General features: G+C 44.6%; 1 protein-coding gene across 15 annotated transcripts in view; it reads right to left on the bottom strand.

Annotated features, from left to right (window-relative positions):
• The window catches only part of TNS1 (tensin 1), a 421,249-nt gene that overhangs the window by 45,440 nt on the left and 350,963 nt on the right, over positions 1 to 24,846 (bottom strand). For all 15 annotated transcript variants that reach the window (XM_075609700.1, XM_075609701.1, XM_075609705.1 and 12 more), the window contains one exon: positions 6,489 to 8,267. In XM_075609700.1, coding sequence (XP_075465815.1) covers positions 6,489 to 8,267 — 1,779 coding nt within the window. The remainder of the gene's footprint in view (positions 1 to 6,488; positions 8,268 to 24,846) is intronic.

Genomic DNA, 24,846 nt, shown 5'->3' with positions numbered 1-24,846 from the left:
CAATTAAATAGTAAAACAGAAGCTGTAGATAATAAACCCACATTTTAAAGACTCATGCATTGATTACATGTCAAGTAGTTACTGAATACCAAGGGCAATTATTACATCAAGCTTGTATTAATATATTAAGTAGTATTTTGGAGTGCTGCAGGTTTTCATCTATGTAAAACAGAATTACATCAGTGTCTTGATAATCTGGGTCACCATCCTTCATGTGTTTGGTGCAGACTAGGGCAGTTCCACCTCCAAGGCATGAAGAGACAAACTGTTGTCCAGCAGTTCACTAGGACTCAGAGTTGTGTTGTCTATACAGTATGTTGGCACATGCAGTATTATTACATACTGTATGCCTCCCTTTTCCACCTGTCTTGAGTACTGTACTCTCTCCCTTTATCGTGTATTAAACAGATTTATTCTCTGTTGCTCTTTGGTTTATCAGCAATGTCAGAGAGCTGTTTAAATCCACTTGAACAGAAGCATCTGGTCAGCAGACAAACTGTTCTGGGATTGACCTGTGGAGCCTCCTGTAGGCAAGCCTGCCACAATTTCAATTCAGAAGTGATAAAATGCAACTACTGAATAAAGCATAACTGTAAAGTGTTTCTTTGGTGAACAGGGCTACACAAGTGCAATTATTTTATCATAAATAATGAATAATAATAATAACTGGTTGCATTTTGATTCCCACCTCCCTGCAGCCGGATCTTACAAAGTTGGCATATGTGATCTTTTTAATGCCCCAAGGAGTTCATTGTTTTGGAAACGTGTGTGTGCTGAAATCTAATGGCTGAGGTGCAAAAAGGTATTTGTTTTCACAGATGCAGACTACCTGACGATGATTTCCATATAAAGACACTTCTTCACTCCAAAAAAAAGGAACTGCTGAATGGTGTCCAAATTCCTAACAAAAACCCATTGCCAACCAAGGTGGTCAAATAGTTCCATGTACCTCTGAACATGTCCTGCTAGTCCAGGGTTTATTCCGTAGTTTTCTCTGAAATTGTTATTTTTTATATCTCTCTATTTACCTGATGCATAACACCAGCATCACTTCATCTTAACTAGAGGTTTAACCCAGCTCCTGTATGGTTTTACAACCTTTAACTACTAAGTCACTCAACTAAAAATTAAGACACCTCAATACTACGGACATTAGTTTGCCAGAACTTACATTTCAGCCACCAGGAGGCATTCTAACTCTTTATTGGCTGCATTATTATGATTTCCGGACACAAGCTATATAGGGTTCCCCTTCTCCTAAAAAGGAGGAGGGATGAAGCATATGCGGTTAATAAACAGCACTCAAAACATACCTTCTACCCAAAAACAATCAATTGTACAAAAATATCGGCGTGAGATATACGCTCAAATATAACAAATCTAATTTATTGAACACACTTAACCCCCAATTATAAAATCCATATAGTAATTAAAAAAAAAAAAACACGTTACTGGACAGTTCTTAAGTTAATAAATGTATAACCTCTAGATAAGCTCTGAGTCTGGATGAAGCCCCGGGGCATGGGCGAAACGTGCATCGGCATTTTTTGACAGCATGGTCAGAGACGAGCCGGTTTTGCACTTGCAATGCAGTAGCATGCAACCAGATCCCAATCCCCGTTAAAGCCTAAGGGCTCTATGCCAGTGAGCTATGCACAGACTTAAGGAGGTGGCAAGTACACTGTATGCTGTGACCGTTACAAAAAGGTGAATGCCAACAGTAGTTGTGACACACCCGATGAAAGCACAGGGATCATGGAGCAGGTTGCATATTTGGGGGCCATACGCAGGTCCGTGTCCAGTTATGCCTCCTCTGGATATTTGTGACTCTTCTGCGGATGTAAAAAGTAATTTTAAGCGAAGGAAGTGAATAAGTGGGAGGGGGAACACAAGCGGAATGGCAGCGATAAATGTGCCTATGTCTAGTAGCACTGCCCCACTCTGTTTAACACTGACTTTCCCTGGCAGAATAATATTACACGGAGGACATCACTATGAATCGACGTGTCTCACACACAAGCTATAATTCAGCATGATCAGTGCGCAGTGGAACTGTGTTTGTTCATTGGATACATGGACACGACACTGAAGGTGGTCCCATTGTACAACTAGATCAGAATGAACTTGGGAACTGGCCAGTACCATGCGTGCGTTGATTAATTACTATATGGATTTTATAGTTGGGGGCCAAGTTATATATGTTCAGTAAATTCCATTTTGTATATTTGAGACTGTATCTCACTCCGATATTTTTGTTTGATTGTTTATGGAGGTGCATTTGAGTACTGTTTATGAATCCTATAGGTTTCATCCCTCCTTTATAAGAGAAGGGGAACCCTATATTTATTGTTATATGCTGGTTTCTTTCTCTCCCTTATTCATTTTGGGGTTTTTGGGGTTATAGCACCACCAAAATGTATTTGGTTTGTACCTCTCAGCATTGACCTTGAGCACATTATGATGTGGTTATATTTGTTCTCACTCCATCCTTGTTGTTCTTTAAGTTATCTGGATTTCACTTGAAAAACCCAGCCACATCCCATCCAATAGTAGAGGACTCATCGGTTAATTATTGTATGTGTGTAAGACGTCTCTGAAACCTCTTCATTGGTATCCTCCCACTCCTGAATCTTGTCTCTCCCTCACTTTATCCCCAAACAGTGCACTGATGGTCACAGGGTTGAATCTCTCTCTCTCTCTCTCTCTCTCTCTCTCTCTCTCGTCATCACTACGTCCATTTAGGCAAAAAAATATATATATTTTTCTCATTTTATGAAAAAAAAAAAAAAAGAGGAACAGGGGATAGCATTTATGTGATATATACACATATAAATACCATTACAGCGGTAAATTAGGAGCTGGACCAAATTGATTAACTAATTTATTTTAATATTAGTAAAGCTATTTGTATTTTGTGGTTAAGCGTTATTAAGTGCTATTAGAATTATTGTAGCATTTTTCCAACACTGAGTGTCAGCTATTTTGCATTATAGATGTAAAAGTAAAATGTCATTATTATTACAATAACATGTCATTATATTTCTGCTACTGTAACCAATACCGTAGTACAGTATCTCATGTCAGGGTTCCAAATCCAATGTTTTTATATATCCTGCTTAGCATCCTCGTGGAAAAAGCATGTGGCTGAATCTAAATGTAGACAGGGAGAAAATCAGCTCTCCGTCTCCGAGACCTAAAACTGTTGCTGATGCGTTGAATTCCTTACATGCCCCATGAAGGGACGTGTAAGCAGTTTATATCTGTAAAGGCTCGAAATAAGTCTTCATCAACCCTCGTTCCCCTGTCTCTCACTCCCCTCGTTCCCCTGTCTCTCACTCCCCTCGTTCCCTCTCCAAGCAGGATGAGTCACGGTTAGTGAGTTTACTCTGAGGCTACGGGATCTTATTTTCCAGAAGCTGAGCTGAGTCGTGGGTGAGGCCGCATGCTTACTGAATGTCGCACTGCTCTTCTGAATCATTTCAGTTGCAGAAAACAGTAACCTCCTTTCCGTTTGAAGACAGCAATCCAAAATCATAAAGGCTCAATTCTGTATGTTCCAGGGATGTTGTGTTTATCCTGTGGGTTCCATGTATCTATGGGCTGGAGGAGTGGCTCAGTGAGTCATGGCATTGACAAAGCAGGACAGCTACATACAGTAGCTTTATCCATTAAAGATGCAGTTCAAGCTGCCGTTTAAAATATATATATATTTTTTTGCATTTAATAAGTGCATCAATAAAATCTGCACACTGACAAGTGATTAGCTAAGCTGCCGATCGATCGGCGACGATTCGGCTCGGGGGTTCATTAAATCTCTGTTAGTGTAGCAGAAGAGTATACAAGATGCAAAGTTCTGTGTGGAAGATCATGTGACCAGGGAGTCACTAGATACAATTGGTGCACGGATAGAGAGAGGGCAGGGCTCAAGAGCCAGAGCCCGTTTCAGAAGAGATGTGACTTTGTAAATGGTTACTATAGAAACAGAAATGCTTGTTACATTAGAATACATTAAAATGTCTTTAAAAGTTGTTTTAAAAAAAAAAATGCTACAAATATTTTCTCATAGTACAGAACTAATAAAAAAAAAAAAACACGTAGGATATTGCTAGAACTGCAGCTTTAACACCCAAACGTCCATCTTTAAAAATGGAACATACAAAAACAAAAACATTTTAGGGGCTTATACCAAACTGAGAAAGAAACGCAGCTGTAATTCCAACGTTTGTAGTGACAAGGACAGAGATGCAAAGAACGTTTTAGGAAAACCCCACTTCCAGAAATCGTGCGATGGTCAGTATCATTCTACTCTCATAACCGCGTCGCTTTTCTTTCTTTGAAAAAAATGTGATTTTAAAATAGACTTTACTTGTGTCTACTAGATTGTAACTTACTACAGAGCTTATTAACACTCCACATAAAGGCCCCCGGAACAAACATATAAGTTCCGCCAACACATCCCATTCATGTCACCCCTTAGGATGGTTTTAAAAGGCAGAAAGCTACAAGGCTATTCTTTCCATACCCATGGTTTCTCGGAGTTGTCAATTATTTTTAACTAGTTGTGCTCTCCCATCAGGGGTTCTCAACTCTAGTCCCCAAGACCTCCCAACAGATCAGGTTTTCCGGATATCCCTGCTTCAGTACAGGTGGCTCAACCAGTAGCTCAGTCAGCCACCTGTGCTGAAGCTGGGACATCCTGAAAACCTGATTTGTAGCGGGGGGGGGATCTTGAGGCCTGGAGTTGAAAACCTCTGAGTTAAGCACGCCTGCCCCCGATTTGCTATGTTAAAAATCAAACATTTGCAGTGTGATTTGTTTCAGGTAAAAGTATCAAATCTACTCTAAAATAAGAGAAAATAGACAAAAAAAATGTTGATCTAATTTTTTAAATGGCTGCTTCAGTCGTGTTTTCCTTCTCCCCATCATAAACCTCATAACGTAACGCCAGAAGGTAAGGACGTGAAAAGAAACACATGCAGCTCGGTATCCAAGCTAAGTCATCCATGGCAGAGAATTAATCACTAGTGCCCGTCTTCTATAATAAAAATAATATCACGTTATTTTCTCATTTAAAAATAATTAAAAAAAAAAAAAAAAAAGAGAGAGAAAGAAAAAAATCCTCGGCTTTGGCTTAATTACTCCTGAGAAATATGTTGTTTTAGAGCGGCACAGCAACCTCTCCACTCAATACCAGAGACTTAATGGACCAACACGCCTGGAGTTTTGAGTGATGACAACTTTGTCAAAATGCATGTCTCAGGCATGCCACTTTGGCTTCTAATTGTGGTTATTCTCATTACCCAAATGAATAGGCAACTTTAACACTCAATTCATTGGTGACAGATATACCTAAATAAAGAATAGTCTTGTGCCCTGTACAGTATGTGGCCCAGAGGTGAAAGGCTGCAAGAATGCAGAATGTCTCAAGATGTTCAGTTTGGCACAATGATATTCTGTCCACAGATAACTGCTGATCCCTCTGGGTCTTTCATAATGTATGAAGTACATTGCACAGCTACACAAGCCAGGGAGTACAGAAAGAGGGTGAGCTGGATGGAATGTTTGCGTGACCACATTCTGTCTGTGGTCACTGCATTCCAAACATGGTCTGTAATGACCATATACTGTATACCGACCATACAAATATTTAGCCAGAACATTCAGTAATCATAACACTGCTTTAAATGACAAATGCTTCTGATTCCCAGAGACTAAATACTTAGTGGTGTGGAGTGAGGAAACACATGATATCAGCAAAGTGGAGGGGAAATGGAAGGACTAGCTGAAATGAGAAATGGATTTGAATGATGAAAACGGCAGCACACAGGAGACACTGAAAAAGGACAAGGGTTATGTCAGGAGTGGCCAACTCCAGCCCCCAAGGGACACCAACAGGTCAGACTTTCAGGATATCTCTGCTTCAGCACAGGTGGCTCAGCCAGAATGACTGAGCCACTGATTAAGCCACCTGTGCTGAAGCAGGGCTATCCCCAATACCTGGCCTGTTGGTGGCCCTTGAGGACTGGAGTTGGCCGCCCCTGGGCTATGGCAATGAAAGTCTTTCTATGCACGGATATGCAGCTGTCAAAGTCTTTTAGCGGACACAACGTTCAAGTAGATGAGTACTGCACTTTCATTAATGTCTATGATGGGAAAAACCACATCTTTCAATGAATGATTAACCTTTTGCTTCAGCTCAAAGCCCATCTTACAAAGCAGAGTTTAGGTACGATTGTTTTTATCATTGTAGTAATGATTTAATCGCCCAGTTGTTGCCCCATCATGAACATAGGTTTATGTACCGTTGTCCATACCTTGTCAATGATTCATGTGGCCCCGATTAAATTAGTGTCACTAGAGTATATAACTGCTGTGGTGTATTTTACGATAGCTCCTTTTATAGCTCTGATCTCCATTATAGATACTGTAAACTAAACTACTAGCCAAAAAAACATGATATCAGAAAGGTGGCAATATATGTTCTTTACCTGCAATTCTGTGGGCCACGAGACCTTCCAGATTGTAGTGTTCATCTTCTAGGTCTTTGGAAGGAGCTTCTGTTTTCTCTGCGACCTTCAGAGGAATTTGGGGTTGAGCGGTGGTTGCAGGGGATGGAGGTGATGTAATGAGGGGTTGCTGAGAACCCGTTTGCATATAAGCAGATAATGGTGGAACAGAAGAGGAGGGATTGCTGCTTGTGCCATAGCTGTAACTTCTCACTAATCCTGAAGGAGGCTGTTGGTTCTGATAACTGTAAGGAGAAAATGTTCCAGCCGAATAAGGCTCCCTGTAATTACTCAAACCCCGCTCCGTCTCGACAAGACTTCTATTAGCTGGTTCATGCGCTCCAGAGGAATATGTTCTCGGAGCTTGTTCAGTAGGTATATGAGGCTGGCTAATAGAAGCAGCAATGGTCTGCCCCATGCCAGGTGGTGTGGTGAAATAAGCACTGCTTGGTGTTTGTGAAGCCACCTGTGGAGATAGCTGGTTATAGATTCCAAATGCTGGCTGAGCAGAAAGAGACCCCGCCACTGGCATAGTTCTCTCATCTCTTGGGGCAAATGGGGCACTATGAGACTTGTGCATCTGTGAGAACGAAGGATCAAGGTCGAGCATCAGCATGTTAAGTGCTTCAATAGACTGCTCAATCTCCTTCTGGGAGGTCACCTTGGGGAACTCAGGGATGCTCTGACTCTGAGGAACAGTCTGAAAAGTGCTTGGCTGTGGACTCTGGCTAATGATTTGACTCTCAGGTGTTTCATCCTGCTGGCGGGAAGGTGGTCTGCTTCCACCTTGCTGTTGCCATGAGTTAAGGCCCCTCTGTACTGCCTCTTTACTGCTTACACTCCGGGCTGGTGCTTGCGGCAGTTGTGAAGTGGTCTCAAATTTCCCAAGCTCTGAAGCTGTGAAAGACTGAGAACGATACATCCCATTTGGGTCATAATAGTATAAGTGCTGTTGTGTTACAGCTGTCGGCTGAGGCTGTCCCCAACTGGACACTGCTGGTTGGCTTACTTGGTACGCAGCCAGATTTTCATGGGCAGATGCAGATGGTCTCATCTGTTTCCCTATATCTTGAGGATGATGGATAGCCATGTTTCTTAAGACATTCTGGTTGTTGTATGGATATCCACCGTTAATCATAGTCTCTTTACCATTAAAGCCATGCTTATGCAACTTGTCTATACCATTAACAGTGGACGGTCCATTGGTTAGGGAGGACATGTTTATTTGAGGAGACTCCAGGTAACCAGTTTCAATTATGTTAGGGGTACCATTAAATGAGGAGGACAGGGTACCCAAACTGCCAACACTGTGAACATCATGGTTGGGTAAGTCATCATCCAAAATGTCTGTCTCCCTTTCAGCTGGTGGGGATGTAGTAATCCCATTGACATGCACCTGTGCTGGCACCACATGCAGCACTCCTGCTGCTGCAGCTGTGCCTGGCTTTAGGTTGTGCATTGGTGCTTCAGACTCCAAACCAAAGCCACTCAGAAGGCGTTCAAGCTCTTGCTTCTCCTCAGGTGTTAACCCTTGGTTGGCAGCTGCAGTGGCAGCTTGCTCATCTGTCTTGTCAGTCTTGGTGGAAGCCGTTGAGTTGCCCGAGTCACTGCTCACCGAGAGGGTGTGCTCGATATGATTGGGTGCTGCAGACAGAGGGATACCAGTGGCGTTGACGGTGCTGGTGCTCCCGTTAGTGGAGTCTTTCTTTTTCACTTTGGCATACAGACTCCCATCCAGTGGCCCTTCGGTATGTCCAACTTCTATAACGTGGGAGAGGGGGGAGAAATAAACAAAGATCGTTAGCACTTTAGTACTCCACTGAATGTTAGCTCAGTCCTTGTTAAGAAACGGTCACATTAATATCTTCAGGTCTAAAATCTTGCGTACTGAAAAGCTTATTATAACATCCTTGCAGCCACAGCCAAAATGTCTCTTCACAAAAACCACTAAGAACTCAACTTTGGCTCAGATATCAATCTCCTATAGCACAAAAAAGGCATTAACGTTCCTCATCAAAACAAACATCGGGTCATAAATCTATTATATTGTTAATTCAAATTCCATCGCCCCAATCCCGCAGGAGTCTGTCCCTGATCCAAGCACTTTAGCCTACCACGATTAGACAGTGACTTCAATAACAGCTTGCTTTAATGCATCAGATAATGGTTTTTTTGGAATGCAGTGTACAAACAGATGGTAATCAATTATCAGCCATCACCAAAAACAGATATATATATACACACACACGAGTCACAGAAAGCCTGTTATCTACTGAGATCCCCAAGAGGAAAAAGGTCCTTTAAGTGTAGATTACAACCTTTTTGCCTTTGAATAAAGTACCAACTACCCTGACAGTGACAAGATTCGTGCAAATGGAGCACGCATATAATGATACACTATTCCTTTTATCTTTTACATCTATAAAGCAGTTATTACACACGCACCTGTGACCTATCGCTGCCGCGTTAATATTAAACTAAAAAAGTCTATTAGCTTCTCACAAGTCTATGTGTAAATATAACAGAGATGTAGAGCATGTGATAAAGGAGAAATACATCTTCTGGTAGGTGGCTCATATGTTTATGAAAGAAGAGACCGTGGAAGGAATAACCCTGTTCTTTTAATGTAACCATGTATTTTCTATAACTCTGTGCCCAGGACATACGTGAAAAAGAGAGGTAACTCTCGATGTGTTACTTCCTGGTAATTTGTTTTATAAATAAATAAAACAATCAGAAAGATTAAGACACTATTTAAGTCTATGAAGGTTATTCATTCAATTGTGATAGTGCCGATTAGGGTACTATCACACCGAAATTACTATTAAGTCAAGAGGAGTCAATGCGACAGTGCCCCGATCACTACACTTAGTTTTCCGTCCGTCGCAGTCGCGTGTAGTGTTGTTTACAACCAGGTCTGTTAGTTACACTGGCTAATTATTAGCCATCACATTGTTCCCTATGCATGGTCTCCCTTCTGGTGACCTTATCTGTTCTCCCTATGGGTGGTTTGTGACCCGGTGACTAATAGTGCCGTATTAATAACTACCGGGCCACACCTGCCTATTTGGTTGAGACGTTTTCCATCTCATCGTCCAATCATTTTGTGCCTCTTACCCTGGTATTTTTTCAACCAGTAATAGTAAGGAGCATAGGTGGTAGTTATGCCCAGTGGTTGACAAATCACCAAAAAATCTACTCGCCACACAAAAAAATCTACTCGCCACCTAGTACCAAACGTGTGCTGCTTGGGCCAATATTTACTCGCCCAGGTGTTAAATCCACTCGCCCGGGGCGAGCAAATGTATAGGTTTGTCGAACACTGGTTATGCCTATACCCTGTATATATGTTAATCACTGTTCTCCACTTGTAAAGTGATATATATGTTTTATGTAACCCCTTGATTCATAAAGTTATTTATTTTTATTATTTATTTTTCCTTATTTGGTGGTGTGCAACAAAGTGGATTTCTTTATAGAGAGTACCTTAGTATTTTATTTTTTGTTTCTGTACAAGGAGGAAGAAGAAGAAGAAGAAGAAGAAGAAGAAGAAGAAGGAGGCAAGTGGTATTGCTGCTTTAATGCCTCACAGTGGGCGTTAGGCGGGGTGCTCTGCTCGGTATCCCCCATCATGGGGTCTTCTGAGTTAACCCTTCTTTTTTAAGTGCATTTTTTACAGTGCACTTGTTGATTCCCTTATATATTTGTTTGACTGGTTTTTCTTTGTTCTACTTGGCAACAAGTAGAATTGCTGTTTAACTGAATTGGCCGGCGAAGGTATTAAACCAGATCAAAATAGGCTGCTTTAAATAAATATCCAGGTTCTGGTTACAATCCATAAAATCCTTAGATATCATACAAACGATCCAGTATTTCTCTGCCCTCACTGTGGTTTGTTCTGTTACTAGGCGGCACCCCAAGCTTTCTAAGCAAGGAAATGGTGAATATTTTCCTGGCTTCAAGCCCACATGATTGCTGAAACACTACTACAGTAAGTAGAGTTTAGAAGAAAGGGTCACTGATATTACAGATGTTCCCCTGCCGTTTTGGGTAAAATTATTGGATCAAAAGATCTTCAGGCAAATTGTATTCTGCAATGTACAGCTCTGTAAAAATTGGCATATTGTAAAAAAATGTCAAGAAGTTGCTGAAACATTGCATACCTCTACATTTTCAGGAGAGCTTAGCCTGGCCAGGGTTTTAACTCATGCACCTAGGCATTCTGGGATGTGCAAGCCTGTTTTCTAAATACTGAAGGAAGTACACTTAAATAATACAACAGCGACGTTTTCGTAGCTCTGTACTCCAAGACTTGTTTTATAGTTGGCGCTGGTGCGCGTGCGGGCACGCACCCGGCGTTGCGCATGCACATGGCGCGCGCGTTTAGTTTATATAGTGGTAAGCGGTGGCGTGGTTGTGTATTATAAAAAAAAAAAACATTTAAAGTGTATTGTGGTTTTTAAAACTTTAAATTGTTCAAATAGCTGTAATGTTAATGGAAACATAGGAGCGAACCTATGCGCAATTCAGCTAGCGTTTCTCAATCTGTATTGCAGCCTCACTGTGATTGGCTAAAGAGCGTGACGTGCAACGTTAGCAGCGCAAAAAGATACTTTTCAGGTCTTTCCCCCGATATGCCGGCTCAACGCTCACTGCCGTGCGAGTGCGCGGCCGAAGCATAGAACGTCAGGCCTGGACACAGCCAATTCTAATTGACGGTAGCGCTCGCACGCTCACTATATTACATGCGTAATTCAGGAGTGGCCAACTCCAGTCCTCAAGGGCCACCAACAGGTTTTAAGAATATCCCTGCTTCAGCACAGGTGGCTCAAAAACAGAGCCACGGATTGAGCCACCTGTGCTGAAGCAGGGATATCTGGAAAACCTGATCCGTTTGTGGCCCTTAAGGACTGGAGTTGGCCTCCCCTGCTTTCATTTAATCTAAACAGTCATGTTGGTCCATTAAAAAAAAGACATCACAACCCACAACAAGTTTAAACCTCTTCTGGACCAATGTGTCTACTAGAACTTTGAAACACCACAAAATTGTGTGATCACAGTAAGAGACTAAAATGTAACTTGCTAAAATATTAATTTTTATAACGTGTAAACAGGACTTGTGCTTTAACAACCTGTTCGATGTAAAATACGCTTTCTGATGCCTTGTCATACTTTAGCCGTGATTCATTCTGCCCCACCCTAATCCCTGGAGTCGGGTGAGTGACAAGTAAAGATATTTTTATACCCTCTGGGCAGATTTGAGCACGCTGATTCACACCATGTTCCAAGCGTGGAGGTGAGAAAAGGGAGCTAACGGCATGAAACATCCACCCAAAGTCATTACACAATGTCAGCTTTCTCTTACACAAATGTCAAAGAATCTGCTGCACAGGACACACTGCTACATGGCATGACTCACTCAACACTAAATTGCAATCCTGCACCACATAGGGTGTGGTTATGTGGGAGCAGCAAAGAGATGGGTAACAGTACAAAACGTTTGCCAACTCCAACTCCTAAAAGGATCTATTCCAAGGAGCTAAATCCCCAAGTCCTTTTTTTTCCCCTTTCCTTAACAAGCAGAATGTAGAGAAGCAAGGAGCACAGCTGGGTTGAAAATCTGCAGGAAGGTTCCTGTAGAAAAAATGAATGAAGGGCACAACTCCGTTCTAAAACTGAGGGTGGTTTATTTAATAAGTGCACAGGGACAGAAACACAGCCCACACACCGACATGTTTCGTCCCACGGGACTTTATCAAGGTGTATTCCTTAACAAGCAGCCTAGGAACACATACATGAGCAACAGTAGGAGGTACAGAGGACAAACCGGACACCTTGTATATCATAGGAAGTGGCCATTTTTGCTTTCTTTTCTTTTAATCTTCTCCTAAACTATTTATATGTATTATTGAAATCTCTCTGACTGCTCAAAACATTAACTTATCTGCCAAGGTTGGTGTCAAAAGTCCAAATTCGTTTTCACTCCCCTAATATCCCTGAAAAGTTTGGCTTGATACAGAGCTTCCTTTACTGCACTGTGCCTAAGGTGCAATACATTATATGTTAGCTCATTGAACGAGTGCTGTGGTTGCTTTACATTTGACCGTTGCACATTACCTGCTTATATTATTAAGATAAAGCTGATGAACCTGGAGATGAGAAGATACACTCCCCTCTCCTCTCTGGCTAAAAATACTTTCCTCAAAGATCCCTTCCCTGTCTACATTTCAGTTTTGAACCCCCCACCCTCCCTTCTTCATCCTTCTGTGATACATACAAAAAAAAAATATATATATATATATATATAATATATATATATATATATATAAAAATGTAAATACAACTGTATGCTCATCTGCATGTCTTAGGCAGGTCTGCAACCCCGCCTTTCCCCATTATCACCCAGCACACAGCACTTCCACTGCAGCAAGGGATTCTGGGAAATGACATGCAAATGAGCACACAGTGCCACTTTTTGCTTCAAAAACCATTTTTAACATGGTTCCCTATAGGCTTAAGCTTGCTGCATGGTCACAGCTTTGAGCACAGCCAGGGTTAAGGTGCATACCCAGAAAACCCACCCACAGACAGCTTTTTTTTTTTTTTTGTAGCCCGGGTGGTGAAAAGGTGATTTCACCTCTAAAAACCGTGCTCATGGTCAAGTGAGACCAGGTGCGCAAAACTTGTGACAAAGTCCGCTCCGGAGAGTAGGCCAGTCCGTGCCATAGACAGTCCTCTTCAGCCGAAGCCTGGGAGTCCTGCTGTTACAGCGACGTCTTTGTCCGGAGACTCCGACGTCCATCCTGTTCCCTCCCCGTGCAGTAGGCGCAGCAGGAGGGTCCAAGTCTTTAGGGTGTTCGGCTGACGCCTACTAACCCACCGCAATCTTCCCCCGAAGGGATGGCGATCACTAGCCAGCACTCAGTCTTTGCTCTCCGGAGAGAGGGGTGACGATAACCCAACACGTAACCGAAACAAAATCCATGGTGCGAGTGCTCCGGTGCTCTGTGTGATGCAGTGCAGGAGGTGCTCAGACGTACAAACACAAAAAGGTGTGCACGAGTGCACGCCCGGCCCCGTGCAAGGCCAGGCGGTGACAAAAATAATGGCTTGTCCCCTCAGCGGAAGGCAATAAGGGGGGCCAAGTGCGGGAAAAATAGGGGTCGGTGCAAAATCATCAGTGCATGGTGCTCAGTGCTCTTTAAGTGACAGTTGCAATGCAACCAACAACTGTCACAACCACCCGAAAGTGCAGCAAGTGAGACCCCCCAGGTTGACCACTCCTGGGGTGCATGATAAAAAATGCCCGGGCTACTTTGCATCCACCTTCAAGGCCATGACCAGAGGACCAAGTGCAGCAGAATGGGTCTATCCTTCACAGGACAGACCCTACACTTTATCTTAGCCAAAGGCCGAGAAGCACCCCGACAGCTGTTTCGACCTTAATGGGTCTCATCAGTGTGGGGTTGATTAACTGGGTATACAAAGAAGCTAAAGGATGGGGCTTACCATACTGAGTTAAGTTATGGTGAGTAAAAAAGTGGAAGTGCTATGTGCTAGGTGATAATGGGGAAAGGCGGGGTTGCAGACTTGCCTAAGGCTAAGGCCCCGGTCTCTCCGCTGTAACGCGCGCCCGCGCTTTTGGCGGCGCGTTCAGCCGATTCCCCGGTCTGCAGCTCACTGCAGGAGGAGAGACCGGGGGGGGGGGCGTGGCGGAGGAGTGACGGGGCGCGGACATGACGTCACCCGGCAGGTTCGCCCTCATTGGCTGAACCGCCGGGGGGCGTGCCTAATCGCTCGACGCGAGTCCTGCTCTCAATTCTATTGAGAGCAGGAATAGCTCTCGCGCGAGCGCTGCGGCCCCCCCTCCCAGCGGGCCCGGCGCCATTGCGGGGAGGGCTCTCGTGCGCGCAGCGTCCGCCACAGCGGACGCTGTAGTAGGTAGCGGGGGCAAGGCCTAAGACATACAGATGAGCATACAGTTGTATTTACATTTGCATATTTGCTTTGCTGTGGAGGGTTTTTGTCACTTTTTTTACTCACCATAACTTAACTCACTGTGTGCTGGGTGATAATGGTGAAAGGCGGGGTTGCAGACCTGTCTAAGACATGCAAATGAGCATACAGTAATATTTCCATTTGATATCTGTACCGTGTTAGCCGAGCTTAATAATCAAAAACGAATAGATGATACCATTCTGTGGCTAACGAAGAACAGGGGGAGGGATATGTTTCTGTCACAGATACATTCCAAGTTCCACTGTTTTTAAAGTTAAACCTTTCTTGCTTTATCCATTGTAACACCGCCGGAAGAAGAGATCATTGTATCTCGAAAGCTCATACAAATAAAAATAAAAGCATTTCGTTATCCACAGAACGGTATCGTCTATTTGTTTTTTAATATATATATATATATATACACATACAGTGTTCGACAAACCTATACATTTGCTCGCCCCGGGCGAGTGGATTTAACCCCCGGGCGAGTAAATATTGGCCCAAGCAGCACACGTTTGGTACTAGGTGGCGAGTAGATTTTTTTGTGTGGCGAGTAGATTTTTTGGTGATTTGTCAACCACTGTGTGTATATATATATATATATATATATATATATATATATATATATATATATATATATATATATATATATATATATATATATATATATATAGAAAACACATTCCCAGCTAGCTCAAACTCCCACACCCACCACATCATGAATATATATTTATGTCAAAAGGAGTGCTACTGGGCGTGGCAAATGTATACAACAAAAGACAGGGGTGCCCAATGCTACATCCAATTGACAAAACATATAAAGTAATAAGTACAAAGTTTGAATACTTCAATAATAATAATATTTACTTGGTTATTTAGTTAAACCCTTTGGCCATAGCGTCATAAGCCTGCATTTCACGTCAATATACTGCTGCGGCCCCTCCTATCCTCCGACTTACCTGGAAAATGCGGGGATGTTTTCCGACTCTCACGGGCCTTCTCAGCGCGGCCTGAAATCAGCTGATAGCGCTAGACAATGAAAGCGCTTGGCGCTAAACAATAAAAATGCCCGCAGGCGCCCAAAACGGCCAAAAACGGCCCCCATCATCCCGCATCAGCCCACGATTTGCCCGCGATTTTTAAAATCGCGGGGAAAAGGCCGCAGGAGAATAAAGGCGGCCGCCACTGTATACATATATATATATAAAAATAATCATCATGTATGATATTTAAATGCTGGCTGTGACTGTAGAGGCTAGCATCACAGTGCAAAGTAAAGGTTTGACTTTAGGATCACACACCATATAAAATAACAGTCTGTTATTTTGGGAGTCCGCCTAGTGTGTTTTTTCCCAGAGATTGCACAAAGCCACAAAACAATGACAGCATAATAAGAATGTGTGTGTGTTCCCTATCTTTATTTATTCAATAGCTTCAAAAAAAGGATAACAGGACATGCCAAAGAGTTCATATGATTATATACCAGGGGTATATATCACAGCAGAACTGTTAACCAGGAAACAAAGCTCTACTGCACACTATAAAGCCATAGTGAGTATGGCTGCAATGTGCAGAACAGTCCAGAGTTCCTACGTACAAAACAGCAACCCACAACTTACTAATGGAACCCTATAATAACGGAGTTATATACACCCCACAGAAATAATACATTAACGTAGCTAGAGATGAAGAGGATGAGAAGGCATTGCTGCAGTGTTTTACGCTCTTGCCCTGTGTGCACAGATCAATAGAATAGAGGTATAAATAGATTGCAGGAACATAAAAATAGTGAAGTCGATGTCTGAGGGCGGCTGCAGCTGCTCAGGAGAATAACTGTGCTGGGATAATGGTGATGCTCAACTAAAACTAGAACAGCTTTAAGAACCGAAGAGTATTGAGAAGAGCAGGTGAACCTTTAAAGAACCAGGAGCAAGAGACACATATTGGTACCACGTCTGGCTCACAATTACACGAGCGTTCGTGGCACGAAAGGATCAACGCTGCAGGGGTCCCATTGAGAAGCATGGACCCCTGGCAGCTCCATCGTGGCAGGCACCGTCACGGGCGCCAAAGACTTTCACTTGTTCGTCCGCGATGCCGAGGACAGGGAGTCTTGCTACTTCTGTATATGCACCAGTATCTTGTACCTAAGCATTGACCTTTGAATTGGGGACAGTGTCCTTGGACTTAACTCTTGAGTGACAACTTATATTGTGGCTGTGCAATAAAATAGAAACATTTTAGGATCTGTTTGCACCACAGATAGTGGCAACAAACCTAGTGGAAACGTGGGCTGAAAATAAAATTATATAATATTTCTAAAAACTTCCATTAACCAACATCGAAATGAAGGAGTCATTTTCTAGGATAAAGAAGAAGAAAAAAGTAAATTTTCAGCTAAAAATCACCATTCTCGTGAACAGTGACCAATATAGTACATAGCCATGTGACAAATGGGAGACCTTGATTGGTAATGGGGTGTCATCTTCGTGTGATCTTGAGCAATTTCACTTTAGATCTATTTATGCCAAGAACTAAAATTAGACAAACTCTTGAGGGAGAGAACTTGGTGTGAATTCTGAGACGAGTTGGAAGGAGAAAGATGGGAAGATAACGAGCTGATGAACTAAAGAGTTTGTTTACCAAGATGTGATGGCTTTTGTGGCTTGATAATATGACCATTAAAAGGAGCAATTCCTGCATTGTTTTCATTATTACTGGGGTTTGTTTTTTTTAAACATAGGTTTGAAGCAGGGGTTCTCCGGAGCTGAACCCCATCAATTTCAAGTCCAGAGACCTCCTACTTCCTGAGATACAGACCACCAAATGGGGTGCTGGTATCTCAGCAAAGTGTAAAGATCCCACGTCACGTGGACAGCCGGAAGCCGCATCTGATGATGTCACAGCTTCTTATTGGCCCTGAGGGTACCGGAGCTTTGAAACGCCGCCATTACGTTAACCCTGCTAGCCGAGCGGAGCGGCTACGGGCACCCCCTGTGGTGCTTGGGGAGACAGTTCAATTTGAGTTTCAAGCACAGAGCAGGGTCACATGACCCTGCTCTGACCAATGGGGAGAGAGAGAGAAGCAGTATAGGCTGAGCGGAGAGAGGCGGAAGGGGGGGGGGGTGAGGCTGAGTGGAGAGAGGTGGAAGGGGTGAGGCTGAGCGGAGGCGGAAGGGGGAGGCTGAGCGGAGAGAGGTGGAAGGGGGAGGCTGAGCAGAGAGAGGCGGAAGGGGGAGGCTGAGCGGAGAGAGGCGGAAGGGGGAGGCTGAGCGGAGAGAGGCGCAAGGGGGGAGGCTGAGCGGAGAGAGGCGGGAGGGGGAGGCTGAGCAGAGAGAGGCGGAAGGGGGAGGCTGAGCGGAGAGAGGCGGAAGGGGGGGCTGAGCGGAGAGAGGCGCAAGGGGGGAGGCTGAGCGGAGAGAGGCGGAAGGGGGAGGCTGAGTGGAGAGAGGCGGAAGGGGGAGGCTGAGCGGAGAGAGGTGGAAGGGGGAGGCTGAGCAGAGAGAGGCGGAAGGGGGAGGCTGAGCGGAGAGAGGCGGAAGGGGGAGGCTGAGCGGAGAGAGGCGCAAGGGGGGAGGCTGAGCGGAGAGAGGCGGAAGGGGGAGGCTGAGCGGAGAGAGGCGGAAGGGGGAGGCTGAGCGGAGAGAGGCGGAAGGGGGGGCTGAGCGGAGAGAGGTGGAAGGACGGGCTGAGCGGAGAGAGGTAGAAGGGGGGCTGAGGAGAGAGAGGTGGAAGGGGGGAGGAGAGGGGTGCAGGGTGGGAGATAATAGAGAGAAGGGCAAGGGAGAAGGCGGGAGAGAGGGGAAAGGGGAGAGAGAGGAGGGAAGGGGGGAAAGGAGAGAATGGAGGGGGGAGGGAGAGGATGGAGGGAAGGCGGGGGAAGGGAGAGAATGGAGTGAAGGAGGGAGAATGGAGGGGGACACACACAGACACACACAGAGACACACACACCCCGATCCAGCCAATGACACGCCCCCTCTCTTATTAGCCACGCCCCCTGCTCCTGCTCTAAAATTATTGCAGGACACCCTGCACTCATGCTTGGAGAGCTGTTGACGTCACCGCTCTCAAGCATGAGCGAGCTCAGTGTAGATAGGAGTTTTCATTAAAAATACTTCCACGGGCAAAGGTTTATTGGATCACAGGGTTTCCTGATCCTCAGTGTCATTTTCTAGTGTTCTAGTTTGATAATTCAACCACTTGATAGTACAATTTGCGCTGTACGACCTCAAGGCTTCACACAGAGCAGACTCCATTTCTTAAATACCTCATGCACAATTGAAGGCTTAGTTACCCAGACAAGCCCAGAACACATTTCTCGGAGCTGAAACAGCCAATCCAGTTTTCGTATGGAAAGATCATAACAATATAAAAAATTCCGACCTTTACATTAATGGGATGTATGTAGGTTAAGCTCCTTTGCTGCTGGAGCGTGGAATCAGAGAGAGATGTGAGACTTTCCATGCAGGTCACTGCAGGAGAACAGTCATTTTCCTTATCTCCTCACCACGCTTCCTAGCCTTTTCTCACAGTCTTTCCCTACCAAAATGGACATCTCTAAGCCTGCACGTCACTTGCATAAACAGATAGATAGATTGCATTACACTTAATCCGGTGTAACAATAACACAGCACTCAGCTGTATGATTTCTGCTAAATGCTTTAAGCTAAAGAATGCAAACAAATTATAGCACGCACACACACACACACACGCACACACGCACACACACCTCACTCTCCCTGAACAACTCGAGAGTCTCTACTCTGGTGAGACCAATAGTAAGGCCATGTTTACCAAGAAACTCTACTCAAGGAGTGGCCAACTCCAGTCCTCAAGGGCCACCAATAGGTCAGGTTTTAAGGATATCCCTGCTTCAGCACAGGTGGCTCAATCAGTGGCTCAGTAATAATGACTGAGCCACCTGTGCTGAAGCAAGGATATCCTTTAAACCTGACCTTTTGGTGGTCCAGGAGGACTAGAGTAGGCCTCCATAAGACACCTTCTGTGACGGAAGACACCTTACTGACCGTTCAAGAAAATGGGTCATAATGGACCATCTTTCCGATGCAGTGTTAATCGATAAGACACCTTTCATGCCAGAAGACACCTCCCAGACTATTTACTTGTATTGCCATATTTAAAACAACCCTTCTACAAAGTTCTCTCTTGGTGCTTGAGGTAGCCTAATCATGGTTTGGGGTGTTTAGTTATACTTAGTTTTGGTTTATATTGTGGCGTGTTCATTTTCACTTGCTCTGCTGAAGTGCTGATTGTAAGAGCGAAACGCGTTAGAAATCCCAAGTGGGCCTTTGTCACTCTGGAGATTTAGATATTTTATTACACTTTATACATTTTGATAGCACGTGGTTTTTTTTAGGTTTGTGTACTGTTTTTTCCCCTTGAATATGCTTTGTTCACCTTGTACTTTGGTAGCACACTGATTTCTGTTATATTAGGAACAGCGTTCAAGTATCCTATCGCTGGAGGAACTAGAAGGGAGCAGTCCCACCCGAACTGGCAGTGGGGAGGAGTGTCCCAGTTCCGCATTGAGACTAATTATGTAAAGCATCACCATGGTATTATATTGCCTGATTGGCATGCTGTAAATGAACTAAAAAACAAACTGGAACATCGCACCGCAAAAAAAAACGGAGGAGTCGGGTACGACTGAGAAATTGCTTTACGGACAGGCGATGTGTCCTAGTTCCCAGATTAAATGGTGCGCCTGGATTAAGTGTTGGATAACTGTGCCGCTAGCTGTGGGTTGCTCGGGTGAAGATGAGCCTATGAGATTGTATGATTAAAGCAGGCGGAATCTCTTTGTTCCTAGATGGGACTGACTTGTAGAGCATGAGGGCGACTCTGTTGAGTTTTGTTCTGCTACGGCTTTAAACAAGCGATGCTGCTCCGATCACACACCCCACTCATGCCCTTATTCAACATGCTGTAATGTTGCTTCCCTGGCTCATAGAAAATGGTAGCGTTATTTCTTTCAATTAAGCTGAACTTTCTACAGCAGTGGGGGCCCTCATCACATATCAAATAGGGGCCCTAAACTTGGTTTATAGACCAGGCAAGAACAAAAGCCTCTAGATCAGGGGTGGCCAATTCCAGTCCTCAAGGGCCACCAACAGGTCAGTTTTTAAGGATATCTCTGCTTCAGTACAGGTGGCTCAATCAGTGGCTCAGTCGAGCCACTTGTGCTGAAGCAGGGATATCCTTACAATCTGATCTGTGTGGTGGCCCTTGAGGACTGGAGTTGGCCGCCCCTGACCTAGATCTTGGCCCTCATTTCTAGGCACCAGCACACCCCTCGTATGCATAATCAGAAAAAGTGTTGAGACACGAGTTCTGTGACCCTGAACTTCTACAGGGGGGTGCGATGTAGTACAGTCATATACAGTATACAGAATAACTGATCCGCAAGGTTTCAGCCGGTTCTGTGTAATATAACCATCCTATGAACCACAAGCAAAACATTAAGCACCAGTTACAGGTGCACAACTAAATATTCAAACTGTCCAGTGCATCAACCAGCCAGAGTTACATTGTATCCCATACCCTGGGGATATAACACAGTGCCCCTGCATAGGAAGGAGGGCAGTGAGGATCTCTCTGCTCTCCAGGCTTTACCCCAGTGCTCTACTGCAGGGGCAGCCAACTCCAGCTCTCAAGGGCCACCAGCAGGTCGGGTTTTAATGATAGCCTTGCTTCAGCACAGTTGGCTCAATCAGTGGCTCAGTCAGAACGATGGAGCCACCTGTGCTGAAGCAGGGACATCCGTAATACCCGGCCTGTTGGTGGCCATTGAGGACTGGAGTTGGCCACCCCTGCTGTACTGGTTCCTCTGGCATTCAAGGGTTTACGAAAAACAAAGAAATAGCAGGAAGATAAAGTAGCCAGAAGACGAAGCACAGAATTGATGCAATGTTTCACTCCAACTCATAGCTACGGCATCCAGAAATTTTGTTTAAAAAAATGGTGTCTATTTAATATTTTTGTGTGTGTGTTCTAGGGATCTGTGTGCCGGGGGCCGGTGGATCTGTGTGCCAGTGGCAGGGGGGGGGGGGGGATCTGTGTGCCGGTGGCAGGGGGGGGGGGGGGAATCTGTGTGCCGGTGGCAGGGGGGGGGGGGAATCTATGTGCCGGTGGCAGGGGGATTGGATCTATGTGCCGGTTGCAGGGGGGGGGGAATCTGTGTGCCGGTGGCAGGGGGGGGATCTGTGTGCCGGTGGCAGGGGGGGGGGGGGAATCTGTGTGCCGGTGGCAGGGGGGGGGGATCTATGTGCCGGTGGCAGGGGGGGGGGATCTATGTGCCGGTGGCAGGGGGGGGAGATCTATGTGCCGGTGGCAGGGGGGGGGAATCTGTGTGCCGGTGGGCGAGGGGGGGGGGGGATCTGTGTGCTGTAGGCAGGGGGAAATCTGTGTTCTGGTGGGCGAGGGGGGGGGTTGGAGGATCTGTGTGCTGGTGGGCAGGTGGTTGGGGAGGGGGGCGAGATCTGTGTACCGTTGGGCAAGGGGAGGGGGGGGTTGGAGGATCTGTGTGCTGGGGGCGGGGTTGCAATACATGGTCGCCTGCTCCAATTGGTTGCGCTAATACTGGGCCCCCTTCTTGTACTGCCATATTCACATGGCACCCCCCCCTTAAATTCAATTTCATTCTTAATTTTCCAGTCTTTATTGGTTTAACCGGGGGGAAAGACGGGGCGTGGTGTTTTATCGGGTTCCCTTACCTATAATTAATAGTACGGGTGAGCACTTTCACTGCTGTTTTCATTTTGTATTTGGTTATTTTAAAAAAATAATAGAGAAACAAGATGAAAATAAGCCGGACAGTGAAAGAAATGAGCAACATTGAATGAGAAACTTTTTTTTCACTCGCAAACTCAAACATTTTGCTCAAATTTCAATCGGATTCAAAAGTTCGTTCCCAAATTAAACGCGGACATGCGCAGAGTTTGGATTTTGAACCTGTCCATGCATAATAACGAATAGATTTTCCATTGACAGTACTGGCATTGTGCACAGTGCTGTACGTGGAATTCTATGCCCGGGACAAGGAAATCCTGCCCCCAAAAATGTACAATCTAATTCTGGTACCTGTGGCGGTACAGGGAGATAAAGAGACCTGCCCACCGTCACAAGGAGCAGGCGTTCCGATCTAAACTAGGGTCATCCACTTCAAAGGCTATCCACTCGGCTACACTTTTCATCCATCATTGTGTTATACTGGGGGTTCCTGTATACCACTGTCCCATGGACCGTTCCCTGCTAGGGTGCGGAGACGCACCGCAGCAGCGCTCTCTTCCAGGTGCTGCAGCCAATCACCGCAGCACAGCACCGCCGGCATGCACCGCATGGGGAGTACGGGCTGCGGAGGGGGCTGTGTCAGACAGCAGGTAAGTTCAAGTATTAAACTATGCTTTATTAATGTGTCAATTGCTCACTATTACTGTTATGTTAAATAAGGGTGTGTTCAATTTTAACCCCTTCAGTGCCGAAGGCGCCTCTGAATCTTAGGGCTTATTCTGGTTCTGAAGGGGTTAATTTATGGTGTAAATCAAAATCTTGAATTTAACGAAACTTTTAACCCATTTATTACCAAATAAAAATACGTTTATGTATATATATTTTATCTTTTATTTTTTAATTATTATTTTTAATACACCAACTTTTGTTTCGTTTAATCACTGGATATATTGTTTACGCCTGGTTTTAGCATTATTAGCTAAATAAAGAATATACAAAAAAGACTATGTTAAATAAAATATGATAGAGATGTTTGCAAAAAACATTCACAGTGTTATTTTTCTATATAATAAATACTGCCAAATTTGTCATTCTTGGTAAACGTCCAGTTACTAAAACTGCGTTCAAATACTGCCCGTGGCCTCTGACTCATTCTTTCTTTCTTATCCGTCCCCCATTGGAAAAGTACTTTAAGAGCGCGGCTTTATACTGTAACATCACTACAAGCAGATCAGCATTTCGGGACGGGCTATGGCAGGACTGGCCAACTCCAGCCCTCAAGGACCACCAACAGGTCAGGCTTTAAGGACATCCCTGCTTCAGCACATGTGGCTCAATCAGTGGCTCAGAGTTGGCCCTTGAGGACTGGGTGTTGGCCGCCCCTGGACTACAGCAAGTCGCAAAGGATATTACAATATCAGAACAAGGTCGAAACATACTTGGGAATTGGGGCATGAACACCTCATTCCATCCCTGCTCTGCTCAACGGTAACACCACACCCCACTGCATCAGGTGTATCAATGATGTTAAGCAGAGTTGCTGAAACCACTGCCCAGTTGGCATCCGTCAGTCAAACGAAGGGTTCACATCACTACCCAAAAACGACTGTATAGACAACTGCAACTTGGTCCCGTCACTAGCTCTGAGAGATATTTATAAAACCTCCAACTTGGCAAATTTCAGCACAGCACCCACAAGATTTGTTAATGGGAAGGAGAGTGGGGTTTAATCATTTTAAATACGAAACAACCCTCCCCATGAGCTGTATCCTTATTTATTCAGGGTTGTTCAAAATTGCGCTTTAAACCATTGCCTCCCTTGAAAACGCAGAATGGGACGGTCTCAGGCAGTGATTATGTTAAGGAAGGTCATTTGCTGACCAACAATAAAACATCTGACTTGTACGTTTCCCATCATCTGTCCAGATCTCCCATCTCTAACGAACGCTCATGCTCCTCGAGTAAAAGGGATCGTTACAGTTACAATAATGTAGCACAAGGGGAACACAGACACACACAAGCCTCCAGGGTTTCCACTCACCGGTGCGATGTTTATAGGGTGTAATCCTCCTGAAGTATCAGAGTATGTGTCCCTGCAGTAAACAGGCTTCTCGTACACACTAGCACTGTGTCCAGAGTGGAGAGAGGAGTGTCTCTCACTTGTAGTCGGATAGAGGAGCTCCGTCAGCTCAGCCAGCTGGATCCCAGGGGCTTGGCTTCTCAGCCAGCAGCTATGCCATTCAAAAATGACATCAGTGTGGATAAGAGCGCTGCATACTGTAGCACCCTTTCCTTTACAACAACACAGGCACATGTGAGGGGGGGAGTACAATGAGAGGAGGTGATTAAGGAATCATATACTTATAAGCTAAGATTTGGGATTTTGCCATCATCTCATCCCAGGGGTAAAGATTTAGAAGTGGATCTAAGTGAAAAAGATATTCTTGTTGTTGTTGTCAGGATATACTGTAGATAAATGTTGGTATGGTTTTAGTAATCTATTTTGTGTCTTCTATTTGCAGAGCACGTTATAGGATTATAAGCGTAAAATAAAGCGCATATGATTTTTTTTGTTTTACACTTCAAGTTGGGG

The sequence above is a fragment of the Ascaphus truei genome, chromosome 7 (genome assembly GCF_040206685.1).
Source record: "Ascaphus truei isolate aAscTru1 chromosome 7, aAscTru1.hap1, whole genome shotgun sequence".
NCBI lineage: Eukaryota > Metazoa > Chordata > Amphibia > Anura > Ascaphidae > Ascaphus > Ascaphus truei.
This window is presented reverse-complemented; position numbering and strand designations above follow the sequence as displayed.